This window comes from Dermochelys coriacea, chromosome 16, assembly GCF_009764565.3.
Source record: "Dermochelys coriacea isolate rDerCor1 chromosome 16, rDerCor1.pri.v4, whole genome shotgun sequence".
NCBI classification, from domain to species: domain Eukaryota; kingdom Metazoa; phylum Chordata; order Testudines; family Dermochelyidae; genus Dermochelys; species Dermochelys coriacea.
In genome coordinates, this window is record NC_050083.1 from 18,493,681 (window position 1) to 18,511,508 (window position 17,828).

The window sequence follows — 17,828 nt, forward strand, 5'->3', positions numbered from 1 at the left end:
AGCTGAAAGCTTTTAGGAGGGAAAAAATGAATATCATTAGGAAATGTTTCTTTTGGGTTGTTTTTTTTTCCCATTGAAGAACTGGAAGCGATACTTTAATTTTAGACTGTTAGGCTTATAGAGGGACTTTTTCTGAATGGAGCAGAAGAGGAAAAGTAGTAATCTCCTAACACAGTGCATTAAAATCTAGACTGTTTCTCTTGGTTGGCCTGCACGTGCAGACAAAGGTGTAAAGCTGATGGACTCCCTCACCAGCCCAGGAAATACTCAGTGTGATGCCCAGAGTCTTTTCAAACCCTTCCTTTAGGGCACAGTTTATTCTTCAAACACAATAAAATAATTCAGCATAAGTTCCACATATAAGCCTTGTCTTTCCCTCTCACCCATGGTCTTCTGCAGGGCCCAGGGGCCTTTCATCCTGCCAAACTCTCTCCTTCCTCAATGGAGCTACGTTTTTTGGCTTTTATAATCAGTTGAGCAGTCTCAGCTGGGACATGGCTGATCAGCATGCTGGGTCCAACGCCCCTTAGCGTTACCCCGCCCTGCAACAGGCAGACAATGCATTCAGTAAGAATTAGGGAGAGAACCCTTGGCTCTGAACCTTAAAAACCCAGTCTCCTGACACATGAGCGATAGTAGGGTCTGCATGACCTGCACCGTAATTAAGACTTACAGCCCCAGTATGCTGCAGCCACGGGTGGGTGACAGATGTTGGCTGTGCATGCTTAAGCACGTTTGGCACCAGGGACAAGCGGGCAGGTTCCGCTTTGCTACCTTACTCGCGCCCTGTCGATTTCAGCAGCCTGCATGTGAGTGAGGCGAGCAGAACTTGGCCCTGTGCCAGCACTGGGCATGCCCGTACAACAGAGGTATTTTTAAATTAGTTGAGTGTACTTCTGCAATATTGCTGAGTGTGCTGCTATTTCACAAAGTCCCGGGGACCTCTGGGATAGGGATGGGGGTCGCAGACAGTTTAGGGACATCCGGGATAACCGAAGGGAGAGCTTCCCAACAGGAGGTCTGACTCATCCCCTCGCTAGCGAGGAAGAAGGCGGCTGGAGTGCTACTTGTGCTATGAGAGAGGGAGCCATAATTAAGTTAGGGGCTGAAGACGGGGAGGTAGCCAAGGAAGGACAGGGGGATTGTCTCTCTTTGAACCAATATGAACCTACAGACATTGGGCTTGGATGAAGTTTTGGCCCAATCTGAATCTCTTGGCCCATCTCCAGTCCAAACCTGGCTTCACTCACCACTGTTCTCATCTTAGTCAAGTATGGCCATTTCTCCACACTCACCTCCTCCTCCTACACAGCAGCTCACAGCTCTCCACACTAAGTAGAGACTTGAGGGTGAAACAGTGTGGAGAGCTGCGTCTCATTGACAAAACATTAGAGTTCAGGGAAGGCAGAGCTGGGCCCCATCTAGATGTCTTTCCTGAGGTGCATTGTCAGCATAGTGTGCAGGACCCTCTCCAGAGCTGCGCAGAGTGCATTCCAGGTCAGGAGAGGGGTAGATTGGCACAGCGCTCCTGGGGAAGATGGCCATTGGCTCAGCAGAGGGCTATTGTGGGCAAACTCGATGAGTGCCAAAAGTTCACCCAAAAATAAAAACAGCGCTAACAACAGGCTCTGCCTGTATCTCGTTGTTGTGGTCGAAGTCATGGCAAGGATCCTTTTCAACCTCAAAGAGCGACAAAAAAAAAATCTTGGAATCTGCCAAGAAACAAAAGGAGAAGAGTCTAGTTAATGCTCTGTTTTCCCCAAGTCTGTTCTGTAACTCTAAAGGAGAGATGAATGGCAGTGACAATACGCCATGGAAGAGCTCAAGAATATCTAATGCCTCTGTTCCCCCCAGCACTGTTATCCAGTGAATACCAAATACCGACATGAGGACAGGAACGCTTAGCAGAAGACGTTCCCTCAGTCTCCTCGTTAGGATCTTGAACGCATTTTTCTGGCGGGTCATTCGGTCTGATTTCTAAAGCGGGCACTGGTGCAGAACGACCTCAGCTGACTTAGCAGAGCTGTGTAATTGGGTCCCCTTTCCTGCAAGGACATATTGTGCAGTCACTTCCACCTGGGAAGGAGCGGGAGAGGGGGAAGACCCATCCCCATAGGTCCTGGCCCTCTGCTTTTGCAGTGTTCTATATGAGCACTTGCCTCTGGGCAAAAAAAGTTGGCATCTGGCTTCAGTATATATTCTTAATGGGTGGCTGTGGAGTTACACCCGTGGTGTAAATGGGATTAGAATCAGGCTTAATATCAGGGTGGTCTAAAGGGCCACAGACAAAACACTCAAGTGCAAAGTTGTATATCCATTGCACACTAAGGCTACAAAACAAATAGGGGTCAGCTAGCCATCATAGCCAAACCTGTTCCCCACCTCCCTGTGGTATTTGTGTCTCCACCAGCATCAGATGTTGGCCATATGTTTGCCTGCCAGCTTCCCCCGTCTCACGAACACAGCTGGCTGCTTCATTCCTTGAGACTGCTTCAGCACAGGTGCACGTATCTTGTTAGCTGTCTTCACGCCAAACTATGGGCTGTTCAATTCTAGCTGGACAAGCCAAGAAAGGTTGCAGACCGAGCTAAGACAAAAAGATCTGGCTAGATAAAACCAAGGGAAGGGGCATAGGTTTCCTTTAGTGTCTTTCCTTAGGCTTTGTGCTAGTTAATAGATTCCAACACTTAAGTTCCTTCTGAGCTTTTGGTTATTAGGGCTCTGGTTCTTGAAATTTGTTGTTTGTTTAATGCCTCAAAATTTGAAAAAACAGATTAAATTGGATATATGCGACGGGTGAAATTCACTTGTTTGCAGAGAGCCAGCACAAAGTCTGTGCACCACCTAAGTCTCACTTAAACCCTATTTTAAAGGCTTAAGTAGTACATGAGCTTTGTGCTGGCTCCTTTGCTCAGTAGTGAATTTCACCCTAGGAGCTCAGACCAGTGCAAAACATGGCCAACTGTTCTTTCATCCAAATCCTTTCCCTTTAATTACTACTTCTTGCCTGGCTCCAGGCACCAGAACGCCAACTGGAAATGACTACACACATGTTTACAAACGAGAACACAAGAAGAAATATATCAAGATATGAGGAACAGCCATCAGGAAGATATGGCTAAATTTTTTTCACTGGCATGACTCTTTTTGGATTTGATCTCATGCATGGATACAGAGGAAAGCCTGAGCCAGACAGTTCCTTTGTTTGCACGCTTTTATAGTGAACTCCCATGAGCCTTCTCTTAGGCCTATGTTGCAATTCTGTCCTCATGCACAGTGTTCAAAATCCCTCCTCGGATACGCTTGATCCTCCAGTTTCTTGCTGCAAGCTTTTGGGATCAATCAGAAGAAACAATCTCGTGTGTCCCCCTGTTGCACCCTGTGATGATGTGGCTCTTCTCCAAAGTTGGGTGACTTCCACATTCTCTCTTCAGCGAGTGCCATCCAAATGCTCTCTTCTCCTTGGCTTCTTCCTGTAGCATGTGATTGAGAGGAGTTTTTGAATGCAAGATGGTTGCCTGGCTGCCTTCCATTGAGACAGACTCTGAGCTTGAAGGCACCAGTATAACAGAGGTTGCATTCTCAGGTTTCCTGCCAACTGGGAAATGCAGTAACCATTAGGCTGCAGATCTTCAGTATCAACTTCACAGCCTTCCGATCTGCACATGCAAAATTCAGCCAGGGAGAGCTGAAAGGAAGGGTCTGTGCTGTGTTTTAAAATGGATTTAAATGGATTATTGGGTATCAGGGCATTCTAGTTGTGATGACACTAATTTGGACACTTTTTTGAAAATTAAGGCTCTTTATCACAGACTCTCAGGGGATCTGGCTGGTATTTCCTGGACACTGCACTCCCCTAACCTCCCCAGTTAAGGCTCCCCCTCACTTAAACTCCTGGTATATTATTTTTTTGATGGAACAATAATAGTGTTTCTCGTAGTTGTGACATGATTGAGAATGAAAGGGCTGGCTGTGCCAGATCGATCCATGTCTTGGAATGCGCAGAATGTCGATATACAGCCACTCATCTCAACCCTAATGCATGCACCCTGCCTCCGCCAGGAACTTGCCTGAGAGTTGTTAAGTTAACCCTTTAGATACGTTGGTCACAATTCATCCCTGAGCCAGTGTGCAGAGCCCAGCATGGTGACTGAGATTGTGGGAGGAGGCACAATCCTGGGGCTGACAGGGGCCTTTTGCTGGATAAGGTCAGAACAGCCCTCTTACGTCAAAGTGCCCATGTCCCCTGCAGCTTGCAGCAGTCAAGGAATAATCAGGGCATCAAACTGTTTTGCCAATCCCAGCTGGTCCCTATCCACCGCTGGCTTGCCCTGAAATTCCCTCGGCAGGGAAGGAATTCTGCCCCTGGGGCAATTCCCCAAGCAAGGGAGCTGTGCAGCTGCAGGGCAGCCATGAATTGTGCCTTGCTTATCATCTATAGCTACTTCTTTAATCACCTCTCCATGTACGGTGACCTCCTCTACTCCTAAGAATTCATTTGTATGGCAGGCTGGAAGGTGGGGCGGGTGGCCCTTATTTCTGCTGTTCTTCCGTATGATTGCCAGCATGCTCTCCATCCTGCCTTTGAATGGCCATGCCAAGCCAGCAGGCATGACATCCCTGACCCTTTTCACTGCACACCCAGGAGTGAAAGGCAGCATCTGCGTTCAGGAGCAGACCACACATTCCGCTTGTTTATAAATATTCTGTGCAGAACAAAATGTAACCAAACAGTATGTAACATATTGGGCATAGAAAAGTGATGAATTAATAGAGCCAGGCAACTTGAATCCTTTCCACAAGTTAGACCAGATCGTCTTTAATTCGTCTATTATTAGCATTATTATTGTTGTATACAACTCATGTGTGGAACTTTACGGATGTAGCATAAGACATGTGGAAACAAAAAAGATTTTAGAGACTGGCCAAGTACATCAAACGAATGCGCCAATGATACTCAGCTATATCAACATAAGTCAACCGTGCTGTTTAGTATATTGGTATTACTTTATTCATCAGTCTGGTTTGCTCATTCAGCACTACATTGCCTGCCTGTGACAAGGTCTATCAGGCTTTTTCTGCCCTCTGCTGGAGGCATCTGTGGCCTGATGCTCCCCGTCCGAGGAAAATCTGTGCAGACCAGGTGACAAACAAGACAGTCCTCCAGAGGCCTAGAAGGACCAGGAGAAAAAATGACCAATCATCAACCAGCAGGCCAGTTAAGAAGACTTGCCTGCTTTTAGTCAGAGAAAGAGCTTGGTGGGACTCGGACAGGGGAATAGTTCCCCGGGGCTCACCCAGAACTTGGGCCCTGGTCAGGGCTTTACCTTCAGTGCCGCAACAAAGTGTTTGCATTTGAAGGGTTTTTTTTCTCTTCGTTTAAGAGTTGCTGTTTTGTTACTTAAGTGTGTAGAGACTGGCACCAAGCTTACGGCACAGACTGCCCTGCTCCAAGCTGGAGGCCAAACCTTCTAGACTAAAGGGGGTGGCGGGGTGGGGAGTGAAATGGCTGCAATACATGGCCCTGAAGGAAGCGCTACAGAGCAGCTCTGCCAGTCGCATGGCCCCAAACCATGGGGAGTTCCAGCTGTGGGAGGGAGCCGTGGAGCAACCAGTGAGGAGATCCCCTTAAGGAAGGATTTAAGGAAAAGAGGCACTTGGGAGGTGGCTTCATGTATATCCCAATATTCCCAAGAAACTCTGAACTGGAATGAGCTGATGGAGAAAGGAAACTCCTTTGGACAATGTGACTTTAGCAAATGGAGCAAGGAAGGGCTCTTCCACATATCCAAGGTATAAATTCACCTGTCATCAGGAAGACCTGGTGTTCTTACCACCACTGGGACATTGCACCAGTCTGCCTTGGGCTCTGGACAAGGAATAACAGCCGTCTCTTGGCATCCACGTGTTAGACGTGTTCAGAAACTTTGTTCAGGCTGATAGACAGTCCTTCCCCTGGTTTTATGCCGGGCATTGATCATGCCTCTTTCTGCAGATTCCTTTGTTTCTCAGAACGTGTGTTTCCCGAGCGCTTGGCCCTAGGGTGCGAACAGTTTCTTTCTGTCATTGTGTCTTTACAAGTGGATGATTAAAGAACGACACGCCGCGTGAATGAATGTAGCCAAATGGCAGGGGGACGGCAGTGATTTATTGAGTGTCACAGGCCATCCAAACTGAATTCCAAAGCACTCACGAAGAGAATACAAGCACCAACTCCAGAAAACATCCTTCCCGCCATTCAGCAGAGAAACGTATCATGATCCCTGCCTCAGGAGAGCTCCATGGATTTCTCCAGATCGCTCTGCTCCTTGTGAGGCAAATACACAGCCATTTTCTTTTGTCTTTCTCCTTTGAGAACATGTTAATTAGTCGGATAACACCCTGGATGCTTCTGTCCTTTTACACACTGTGCCATGCAATGCAGAACAAAATAGAATAATAGGCCAGATCCATAGCTAGCATATTTCCCCAAGTGCCACTGAAGCAGATGGAGCTACACTGATTTACATCAGTTGAGGATCTGGCCCTGAGACTGTGCACCTATGCACCTCTTTTAGGGCAGCATTGAGGCCAATGCTAAAACTTCCATTGGCTTCGCAAGCACGGCATCTGGCTCTCAGACCTTTGCTATGGTTCTGACATGCTTGTCGGAAGGTCTTGGAGGCCCTTTTCCTTCTAGGTTTCAGGTGGAACCTGGTTCAGAGGTGCTGAAATTCCAGGAGAACGGCTTTTCTCACGGACATTTGGGCCAGCAATGGACGTGTCAGAAATCTAATCCTTTAAGAGATTTCTGGCCCAAATTTGGAGGCCCAAAAAATTGGGCTAGAAACCTGATCAGCGTCCATATTGCCTTAGCATTTGCAAGCCGTGTGAAGCTTGGCAGCACTCCTTAGCTATTGTGGAGCAGCAGAGCAGCATTGACTTCGTTGGAGCCTCCCCAATTTGCACTTGCATGCAACAGGTTTCTTTTAAAGTTACTCAAAGGCCTTTGGAAAACTGACCTGATTTAAATTTGAGGTATTTTGAAAATACCCGCGGACAAACATGCTTGTGTAAAAACATTTTATCAACACTCGTTTGACAGAATACTCAAAGATAGATAAACAAACCCAGAGCTGATCAATCATACATCAGGACCGTGGGGACGGGGTGGGGAGAAAGAGTTATTATATAAGATAAGTTTGGCCTAAATTATTTATTGTGCTTTTAATCCAACAGATGGGACTGCTCTGTATACCTATCAACTTCTCATCATCTGAGTCAGGGACTGTTCTGTCGAAATGGCTAATTAAACAAAGTGGAAGTAACATCATGAGCTAGTCTTGAAAAATGGACAGGTGGATTAGATATGCAGCCTGCCTCCAGCAGCAGAGGGGACTGCTTGTGTTTTCTGCTGATAAATCACTGGCTGGAGTGGCCGTTTACTGCAGGTTTTCAAGCTGTGTTATTATTCTGGGTCAGTTGGAGGGTGACGCAAACCCTGCATTCTTCATCTGTAATGTTATCCAGTGCCTCTAATTATGGGGTGCCGTGTATATAAATAGTCTAGCTGGTGTGTGTGTAGTTCAGGGTAGGGTTGGGCAATGTTGTTTTCCCTAATTGTGGACTCACTAATTATAGGCTTGAAAATTCAACTGGCATGGTATTGGGTGCCCTTTTAAGAAAGAGAAAGGGGGGGGGGAGAGAGCGAGAGAGCGCACAGGAGGTGAGAGGGGAAAAAAATCCAAGGAAACAGCGTGAACAGAGTTTAAAAAAAAAACAAAAACGCCACACACAAAGCAGAGAGAATGTGAAAAGGGAGGGAGGGAGGAGACGCGTATTCAAATATAAAAATAGATAAAAGTGCATAGACCATGAAAGGAGGCAGGGTAGCCTGGTGCTTAAAGCACAGAACTAAGATCAGGACACCTGGGTTCAGTTCCCAGTTCTGCCACAGACTCACTGAGTGACCCTAGGCAAATCACTTAGGATCTGTTTTTCAAAGCACCTAACTGACTTAGGAGCCTCAGGGTGTGTCTACCCTGCGATAAACAAAACCCAGGGCACTGAGACCGAGAGCTCGGGTCAGCTGACTTGGACACATGGAGCTCAGGAGGCGGGGCTATAAAATAGCAGTGTAGATGTTTGGGTGTGGGCTGGAGCCTGGGCTCTGAGACTCTTGCTCCTCAAATGTCTACACTGGTGTTTTATAACCCCACAGCCTGCATCTCACGAACCCAAGTCCGCTAACTTAGACCTGCCACGGTCATGCTGTGGGCCTTTCATTGCCGTGTAGATATACCCTAAGTCTTGTTTTCAAAAGTGACTTAGGTCAGGTAGGAGCCTAAGTCTGATTGAAAGTCAATGGGAGCTAGGTGCCTAAATACCTTTAAAAATCTGGCCCTGCGCCACTTTCAAAACTTGAAAATTTTACTCTTCGTTTCTCTGGGCCTCTCTCTCTCCCCCAGCCATTACCACCCTCCCTTTGCCTTGTCTGTTTACATCGTAAGCTCTTTGTAGCAGAGACCATCTCTTATGACGTGTATCCACAGCACCTGAATTCTAGGCACTTCACTAACAAGAAAGGCGACTCATTTGTGCCAGGGGGGTGGTGTCATAGTTTTGGTATGTGCCTGGGGTGAGGGTGACTGTGTTTACAGATTTGAAAATTAGAATGAGCAAGACTCCAGTCTGTGGTTCTTGTCTATCCATTCAGCAGCTCCTGAAGAGCCTAGGCAAACAATATCATCCATGACATGCAAATCAGGCAAATGCAAAAAAAAAAAAAAAAAGGCAACTCTTTGCACATACTCAGAGAGACAGTATTTTTAAGGGCTCAGAATGGCTGGTGCAGTGCACCTAGCCTGCTCCAGAGAACTTCCCAAGGAGGATTTATGCCACTTTCATTGAAGAAGAGGGGAAATGTAAAATGATTATGGGACCTTATTAAGTAACTGCAGGAAGATGGTGAATTACACCTGAGACTAGAAATGTTCCTCAGATAGTACCCTATCCTGCCATCATTGAAACGAATGGCAAGACTCCTATTGACTTCATAGGATGGGATCAAGTCTACAACGCCCACAGCTTTGCATGCTAATGTGAAAATTGGAATTATGCATGCACCTTGCGTAGTTAGATGTCGTCCTCATTTGCATGCTGTATTGCTCGATGTCTGTTCAAATTTGGACTTTTTTGCAGGCACAGAATTGTGAGTGCAAATAATCTGGAGGCTGTTTTAGGAAAGTTGAATCTATGTTGATCTTTAGAGTTTCATCTGTAGAACATTTAATGCGTAGGTTGTTCCTACAGAGTGAGATCAAGATACTCGACTGATGTATCAGAGGAGCTTTGCTGATTTACACCAGCTGATGGTTTGGCCCAAGGCAGATGGAAATATTTTTGTAGGAACAAAAAACCACCAAAAAACAATGAAAGGAAAGAAATGAACCAGGCAATTAAACATGTGGAAGAATAAATACATTTTAATGCATCTCTGCTTCACTGCTCTGAGTTATATTTTAAACAAGGTTTTATATACGGTTTTAATAGGGCTTAATATACTCAACTAAACATTGATACCATTGATCTGGAACATTGCAAAGGCTTTTATTGTTCATCTGAAAATTGCTCATGGCAGACTTGAAACTATGGAGGGAAGGGAGCAGGGGGATGGAATTACTAAGAAATACCATATGTGTTTAAGCAACACATACAGGCTGCTGTAAATATCTTTGTGCTGCCAGTCTTACCATTGATATGGATACCATGAAAATGTATAGTATATCTGATTATAGTTGGTTTTGCCAAGGCTAACGAGAAGCAAGGCCCTTCCAGCCACAGCAAACTATGGGTAAGATTGAATTAAATAATATATACACACATGCTCTAGTGATTTCTCTTTATTTCTTCCCTTTGTAGGGACCTCCTGGCCGGCCAGGTCTTCCAGGAGCAGATGGGTTACCCGGACCACCAGGGACAATGCTCATGCTGCCTGTAAGTACAATTGTAACAAAAGGGCATGGTTAATAGAGAAGACTGGGGGTCAGGAGTCCTGCACTTTGCTACTGACACACTATCTGTCCTTGGGACAGTTACTTCACCTCATTGTGACTCTCTTTCCCCTTTTGTGGAATAGAGACACAACACACAACCTCTGGAACTCATTGGCAGGGCATGTTGTGAAGGCCAAAACTATAACTGGGTTCAAAAAAGAATTTGCTAAGTTCATGGAAGGTAGGTCCATCAATGGATATTAGCCAAGATGGTCAGGGATGCAACCCCATACTCTGTGAGTCCCTAAACCTCTGACTGCCAGATGCTGGGTCTGGACAACAGGGGATGGATCACTTCATAGTTGCCTTGTTCTGTTCATTTCCTTAGAAACATCTGACCACTGTCGGAAGACAGGAGACTGGGCTAGATGGACCATTGGTCTGACCCAGTATGGCTGCTCTTATGTAAATTGTTACCCACTTTTTGTAAAATGCTGGGAGCTCCTCACATGGGAAAAGAAATGGGTACGTAGGCTAACATTTTCAAAATTGACCCATGATTTCAAACACCTCAATTCTGCTGGACCCAACTTGAGACACCTCAGATGGGCTCAATTTTCAGAAAGTGCTGAACACCTGTCTGAAATTGTGAAAGTGCTGAAATTCAGGGCCATTTAAGGGGTCTCAAATTGGACATCCAATATTGTAGGCGACTAAATGAATAGTCACTTCTGAAGATTGTGGCACTATTCTTTCTGGATGCCAGTCGAGCCAGCATTGAGTCAGCCCTCTTGGTCCTGGGACACCAAAGGAATGATGATGAGTGTATTTTGTCTCTGCTTTGATGTGACAGAACCCAAAGGAGCCTAGCGGCCGGAAAATAAGCAGTTGCGTACTAAGACAAGAGTCTTAAATAATAACCACTGTGCACTTGTAGAGGTGCCAAATAGCAGAGTAATGCATGTGTAGGTTACTGGCAGAGAGCCTAGCGCTGCTAAGGCCAACTGCACAACGTCGTTACAATGCTTAGCTGGCCATTACAATACCTCTTCTGGCCCATAAAGTAACCAGCCCTGGGCCCGTAAATTGTGGGCTTCGGTTCAGTTGGCCAAGTTCATGGTGGAACCTGGTTTCATTGCTTCTCACTATGCAACAGGACGCCGAGGTGAAACCCAGGTGAAGCAGTGTTACCAACTAGAACCTACAGTCTGCAGTTTCCCTCTTGGAATGCTCTAAAGACATTGATAATTAGGTCAGTAACAGGGTATTGCTATAGGAACGTAGGTTCAGAGATGTCAGAAGTGGGAAGAACCTCACTCCTCCTGAAGTTGAGGAAAATAATCTCCCAGCGGAGGACATGTCCAATATCAACAGCTTACATTTTCGAGTGCTTTCCATGCCAAAGGATCCCGAAACACTTTATAAACTGTGGGCTGAATTCTACTCCTTGAAGCATACCTCAGCACTGGATAAAATCTAGGACGCTGTCTTTCTCCCTGCTATAAAATAGATAAAAAAACCCATGCATCCTCCCCTCCCCCCACTGTAGCCAAGTTTTTAACTTGTGTTTGGAAAACGCTCTGAGATCCCTCAGAGGGAACGCACCACGCTAAGCTGCAGAGCACAGCGAATGTGTCCAGGAATGGGCTTTTCTGCCTGCATACTGCTGGCCTGGTGTTGTTGTTATCTCCCCATAGTCCGCTGCAGATTGGACTAATCCAAGCTCAAATGTTTACCTGTTTGGATTGTGTCCTATTTTCCAAGCAAACATCAGGTGTCCTGGCATGGGGAGCTAGTATCTCAGGAATAGCTTTTAAAACACACAAGCCCAAACCTATAGCCCTTGTGTTAGAAACGTAGGCTATGTACTCTAGTAAACTGGAGACTAAAGCCAAGTGATTCGTTCCCATTCTCATGCAATCACATCTGCAGGGTTTTCCTGGCCAAGAGCAGCTGGGAGGAGAGCATCAGACCTATGAATGTTCTGGCTTTAAAGGTTTGAGTTGATGATGAGTCCTTAAGGTTTTAAAGCATATATCGTGATCTCATGCATTTTATCCATAGATTGTTTTGAGCTTCAATGATTTAACTTGCAGGTGTTCACTTGGGAAGAAAGAAAAGGAGTACTTGTGGCACCTTAGAGACTAACAAATTTATTTGAGCATAAGCTTTCGTGAGCTTCCGATGCATCCGATGAAGTGAGCTGTAGCTCACGAAAGGTTATGCTCAAATAAATTTGTTAGTCTCTAAGGTTCCACAAGTTCTCCTTTTCTTTTTGCGAATACAGACTAACACGGCTGCTACTCTGAAACTTGGGAAGAAAGTGGCTTGTGCCATACATAAGTAAGATCATCTGTCTGGTTTTCCCATCAGAAACGAATGTCACAGGGCTCGGAGAGAAGGTGCTAAACGAGTGTGGCAGTTAGTAAGTTTGTTAGAGACCAGCAGGGGAGTGACTGAGCTGAGCTTGCCAATCCAGCGAGGCTGAATAGAAATGGTGTAGGAAGTCAGGCTGGGGGAGAGGGAATAGAGAGCTACACAGTCACACACATCTTGCATCTTCTTCCTTGCAGTTCCGCTTTAGTGGGGGAGGAGATGGTGGCTCAAAAGGGCCTCTCGTTTCAGCACAAGAATCCCAAGCTCAAGCCATACTGCAACAAGCCAGGGTAAGTGGGGACATCTCTTTTCTCTAGTGCCGTTGGAAGAAATTTACCCAGATGATGTTTCTCAACGTTGGCCGTGATTTAGTACCTGGCATGGTAATGTGACCCCTTAGCATACTTTGGCCTATCCATAACAGCTAGAGATGGGCCAATCCAAAACTATGGTTCAAAATTCCCCCACACCTTTTGGACCAAATCCTCCGCTGATGTAAATAGGCATAGGCTTATGGGCTTCAGTGGAGTTCTGCTATTTACAAGACTTGGTTCTTTGTGCTCAACAAAAGTTTTGTATGTTTTTGTTTTTTGGGTAAATCACTCTCAATAAATAAATGAATGTCACAGATGTAAGTTGTTTCTCAGTTCCATGAATCTTAGCCTGGAGATCACACTTTCTGTTAATGTGTTCATTGGAAAGTATGCCATGAGTATCCTTGCAAATATGTTTTTATATATATTTAATCCTGTGGAATGATTGGTAAAAACTTCCCCATCCGGGTTTGTTATTCGAGCTGTGTTGGTTATCTGTGATTAGTCACACATGTCCCGCAGTATTATATCTGCTCCCTGATTGGATGAACACGCAGGCCCTTAAGGCCCAAATGTTCACACGTTCAATGCCTACTTAGTGCCAGCGTTAGGGCTAGTTTAAAAACTTTTAGTTAAAACTTGTTTTGATGGGAAATTGGCTTGTTTGACTTAATTAATTTTTTTGTTGAAAATGTCTGCTTTTCTGTGAAACTTTTTTGATTATTTTTTTCTTTTTGACAGAAAACCAAAAACTGAAAAAGGACATTTTTTCCTCTCTCCCCAGGGAATATTTCAACTGTTCTTTGAAAAACCATAAACTCCCCAACTGATTTTTTTTCATTCAGTTTTTAGCCAAACTTTTTCAATTATCAGTTGGTGAAAATAGGGGAAAGGGGGGAACAAGCACACCGTTTTTGGGTTTATGGTTTTTAGATGGAAAGTTAAAAGTTTCCACAAGAGGGGAAAAAACCCAGCTGTACCCTGCGTACAGACCCTGTCATTTGAACTGGGATCATTAATAAGAAAATTGAGATCAAAGCCTCTGTGGTGAAGGCTGAAAGGATTTTCGGGAGGCTGAGAGAGGAAAGGGACTCCTGAGATGGGTAGATTTTTCTTCTCCTGTTTTGGGTTAATTACATTATTAAAGTGATATATTCCTCTGAAATTTGATTCTTGGTAAAGAGGCCAAATGTTATCCCAGCTGGCAGTATTTCAGAGCAGCTCCTTTTTAATGGGCAGTGGTACAAAAAATAAAAGTTATAAATAATCTAACATATTTATTTCATTACAAGTGCAGGCACAGGTAGATTTTGATTATCGGAGCACGGATATAATTAGCAGTCTTTTAAAGTATTGAATTACTGCAATGGAACAAATTGTCCAAGTGGTATTATAAAGTGTGGACAGTCCCATTACCTGCTGTGAAAATTATTGACTTGGTGCTGGCTATATGACTTTTTAATTACTGGGTTTAAAAACAATTGAAATTGAATTGCTGTTCTATTATGGGATTATTAAATAGCAAAAAATTTGTAAATTGAACTGTCAGGATAGGCCTATTACTCAATGAGGGGGGAAAATAATATCAGAAAATGTGGAAATGGCAGAGGTGCTTAATTACTTCTTTGTTTCGGTTTTCACCAAGAAGGTTGGTGGTGATTGGACATCTAACATAGTGAATGCCAATGAAAATGAGGTAGGATCAGAAGAGGCTAAAATAGGGAAAGAACAAGTTAAAAATTACTTGGACAAATTAGATGTCTTCAAGTCACCAGGTCCTGATGAAATGCATCCAAGAATACTCAAGGAGCTGTCTGAGGAGATATCTGAGCCATTAGCGATTATCTTTGAAAAGTCATGGAAGATTCCAGAAGACTGGAAAAACGCAAATATAGTGCCAATCTATAAATAGGGAAATAAGGACAACCTGGAGAATTACAGACCAATCAACTTAACTTCTATACCTGGAAAGATAATGGAGCAAATAATTAAGCAATCAGTTTGCAAACATCTAGAAGATAATAAGGTGATAAGTAACAGTCAGCATGGATTTTTCAAAAACAAATAGTGTCAAACCAGCCTGATGGCTTTCTTTGACAGGGTAACAAGCCTTGTGGGTGGGGGGAAATGGTAGACGTGGTATATCTTGACTTTAGCAAAGCTTTTAATACTGTCTCGCATGACCTTCTCATAAACAAACTAGGGAAATGCAACCTAAATTAAGATATTATGAGGTGGGTGCAAAACTGGTTGGAAAACTGTTTCCAGAGAGTAGTTATCAGTGGTTCACAGTCATGCTGGAAGGGCATAACAAGTGGGGTCCCGGAGGGATCAGTTCTGGGACTGGTTCTATTCAATATCTTCATCAATGATTTAGATAATGGCATATAGATTACACTTATAATGGTTGCGGATGATACCAAGCTGGGAGGGGTTGCAAGTGCTTTGGAGCATAGGATTAAAATTCAAAGTGATCTGGAGAAATGGTTTGAAGTAAATAGGATGAAATTCAAAGGACAAATGCAAAGTACTCCATTCAGGAAGGAACAATCAGTTGCACACATACAAAATGACTGCCTAGGAAGGAGTGCTGCGGAAAGGGATCTGGGGGTCATAGTGGATCGCAAGCTAAATATAAGTCAACAGTGTAACGCTGTTGCAAAAAAATGAACATCATTCTGGGATCTATTAGCAGGAGTGTTGTAAGCAAGATATGAGACGTAATTCTTCTGCTCTACTCCGCGCTGATTAGGCCTCAACTGGAGTATTGTGTCCAGTTCTGGGTGCCACATTTCAGGGAGGATGTGGATAAATTGGAGAGAGTCCGGAAAAGAGCAACAAAAATGATAAAATGTCTAGAAAACATGAGCTATAAGAGAAGATTGAAAAAATGGGGTTTGTTTAGTCTGGAAAAGAGAAGACGGAGAGGGGACGTGATAACAGTTTTCAAGTCCATAAAAGGTTGTTAACAAGGAGGAGGGAGAAAAATTGTTCTTCTTAACTTCTGCGAATAGGACATGAAGCAATAGGTTTAAATTGCAGCAAGGGAGGTTTAGGTTGGACATTGGGAAAAAATTCCTAACTGTCAGTGGTTAATCACTGGAATAAATTGCCTAGGGAGGTTGTGGAATCTCCATCATTGGAGATTTTTAAGAGCAAGTTGGACAAACACCTGTCAGGGATGGTCTAGATAATACTTAGTCCTGCCATGAGTGCAGGGGACTGGACTAGATGACCTCTCGAAGTCCCTTCCAGGCCTATGATCTGATTATATGAATAACGAAAGTATGGGAAGAATGCTCCTGTAGTCTAGGCATATATAGATTGACAGTGTGCCTTCAGCCCTCTGTAGAGAGAGCCTTATTAATCTTTCTCTTGGCTATACACCAGCGTAAGTGAGTGGAGGCTCAAACCTGTAGAGCCAGATCCTCAGACGGTGTAAATCAACACAGCTCCGCGGATGTCAAACCTCAGCTAAGAAACAGGCTGTTAGTGTTCCTGTGTGTATGTGCACATTTATCTATCAAGACAGGTTATAGTCTCTACATAAGAGACAGTCTTCCCTACATAAGGTACATTCACTGTACTATATATAACAAAGTAAACATACATTTTCTCCAAAAATAGTTATACACTTATGCTGGAAACAATGTACATTCTATTCAATAGGATCATATAGGGGAGAGTTAACACTCCATATCTGTACTAGGCTGTCTGGGGCACCTTCATTCCTGGTGTAACTGCATGGAAGTCAAGGAAGTTGTTTCAGCGATGTATTTGGGTCTCTTTGCGTGCTTTGGACACATGGTTTGTTTTATGCACACTGGGCCAAAGCCCATTGGCTTTAATGATGTTGTACCAGCATCTGCTACTAGTGTTTTTGGTCCACTGTGCAAGATTTCTGGTCCCAATAGTGTAGAGCTTTTGCTGGTGACAGCACAAGGTGTGGGTCGTGCTGGCTTTGGTTGAGTCTGGCAGTAGGATGTAGAAGAAACTGGATGATTTTCTCTTTCTGTTGCAGTTGGCGTTGAGAGGACCTGCTGGCCCTATGGGTCTTACTGGAAGACCAGGCCCTGTGGTAAGTAAGTAGCCAAACACTAAGGACAAGAAGGCAAAGCTGACACCAGGGCATTGCCTTGGAATTGGATCTCTGATATTATTGGTGCCCTGATTGTCAGAAAGCCTTCATTTTGCTGACACACTCATTTATGCATCTGCTCTCTGACCTCTGCTCACTGTCCCCTGCCCCTGTGTCGGGATTTGGATGTGCACACTGCTTTGGGGCAAACAATCTTGTCACAGCTTCCCTGTGCTCCCCCACATCAACCAACGTCCCTGTCATCGTCTATGAATGAAGCCTTGTGGCAAACAGAGGTATTACCCCCGAACATGGCCACACACTCCTGGAAAAGTGCTTGTTTCAGCACTCGGGCTCTAATTGCTGGAGCAGCTGTTATTCTAATCCTGTTGCATTTGGTGCTGTGGGTTCCCAGCCAACTCTCGTGGTCCCGGGGGTTAACGCGTCCTTCTTGACATCGTTCAAGTCTTGACCATGGCAAAGCCAGCCTAACCTAACTGTATTGTGCATTCATAGGGACCCCCAGGCAATGGAGGACCAAAAGGTGAACCAGGAGACCTGGGGCCTCAGGTGCGTATGAGAAAATCACGTAATTTTCAAAAGGGGGTGGAGGTGGGATCTTGTCTAAAGCTACTAAGCCTGTAACCATGGCTTTTATAGTGACCCATCTGGAGGAAGAACTCAGGCTTTCTAAAGGGTGAATAAGATTGGACAGACATGAAAATATGTTCTGCACCTATGTGAGCATTTGAGTATCCAATTACAGAGCTCAGAGATTCTGAGACAGTGGAATATTCCACATTGCCAGCCTTCTGAAGAGCAGGCCAGTACTGATGATCCAGGACATCAAATCCTGAAAGCCCTTACTTCCTTCTTAATCTTTTCCCAGGCAAACCTACAGTTCAGCACACAGAGAATTTTGCTCCCCGTTTAAGTCCTGTAAGATTCTGGGACGGGCTGACCAGGTTCAGTGGTGTGGATGGAGAATCATGCCCTCGGCGTGCCACGCTGCTCCACCTGGGAAAAGAGAGGAAAATAGTGCTTTTGTCTATTTTGGCTACCAGCACCTCTGAACCTGTATCAGCC

General features: G+C 44.7%; 1 protein-coding gene across 2 annotated transcripts in view; it reads left to right on the top strand.

Annotated features, from left to right (window-relative positions):
• COL5A1 (collagen type V alpha 1 chain) overlaps nt 1-17,828 on the top strand; it is a 241,279-nt gene that overhangs the window by 124,436 nt on the left and 99,015 nt on the right. For both annotated transcript variants that reach the window (XM_038374435.2, XM_038374433.2), the window contains exons 12-15: nt 9,901-9,975; nt 12,548-12,640; nt 16,686-16,742; nt 17,259-17,312. In XM_038374435.2, the coding sequence (XP_038230363.1) occupies nt 9,901-9,975; nt 12,548-12,640; nt 16,686-16,742; nt 17,259-17,312 (279 nt within the window). The remainder of the gene's footprint in view (nt 1-9,900; nt 9,976-12,547; nt 12,641-16,685; nt 16,743-17,258; nt 17,313-17,828) is intronic.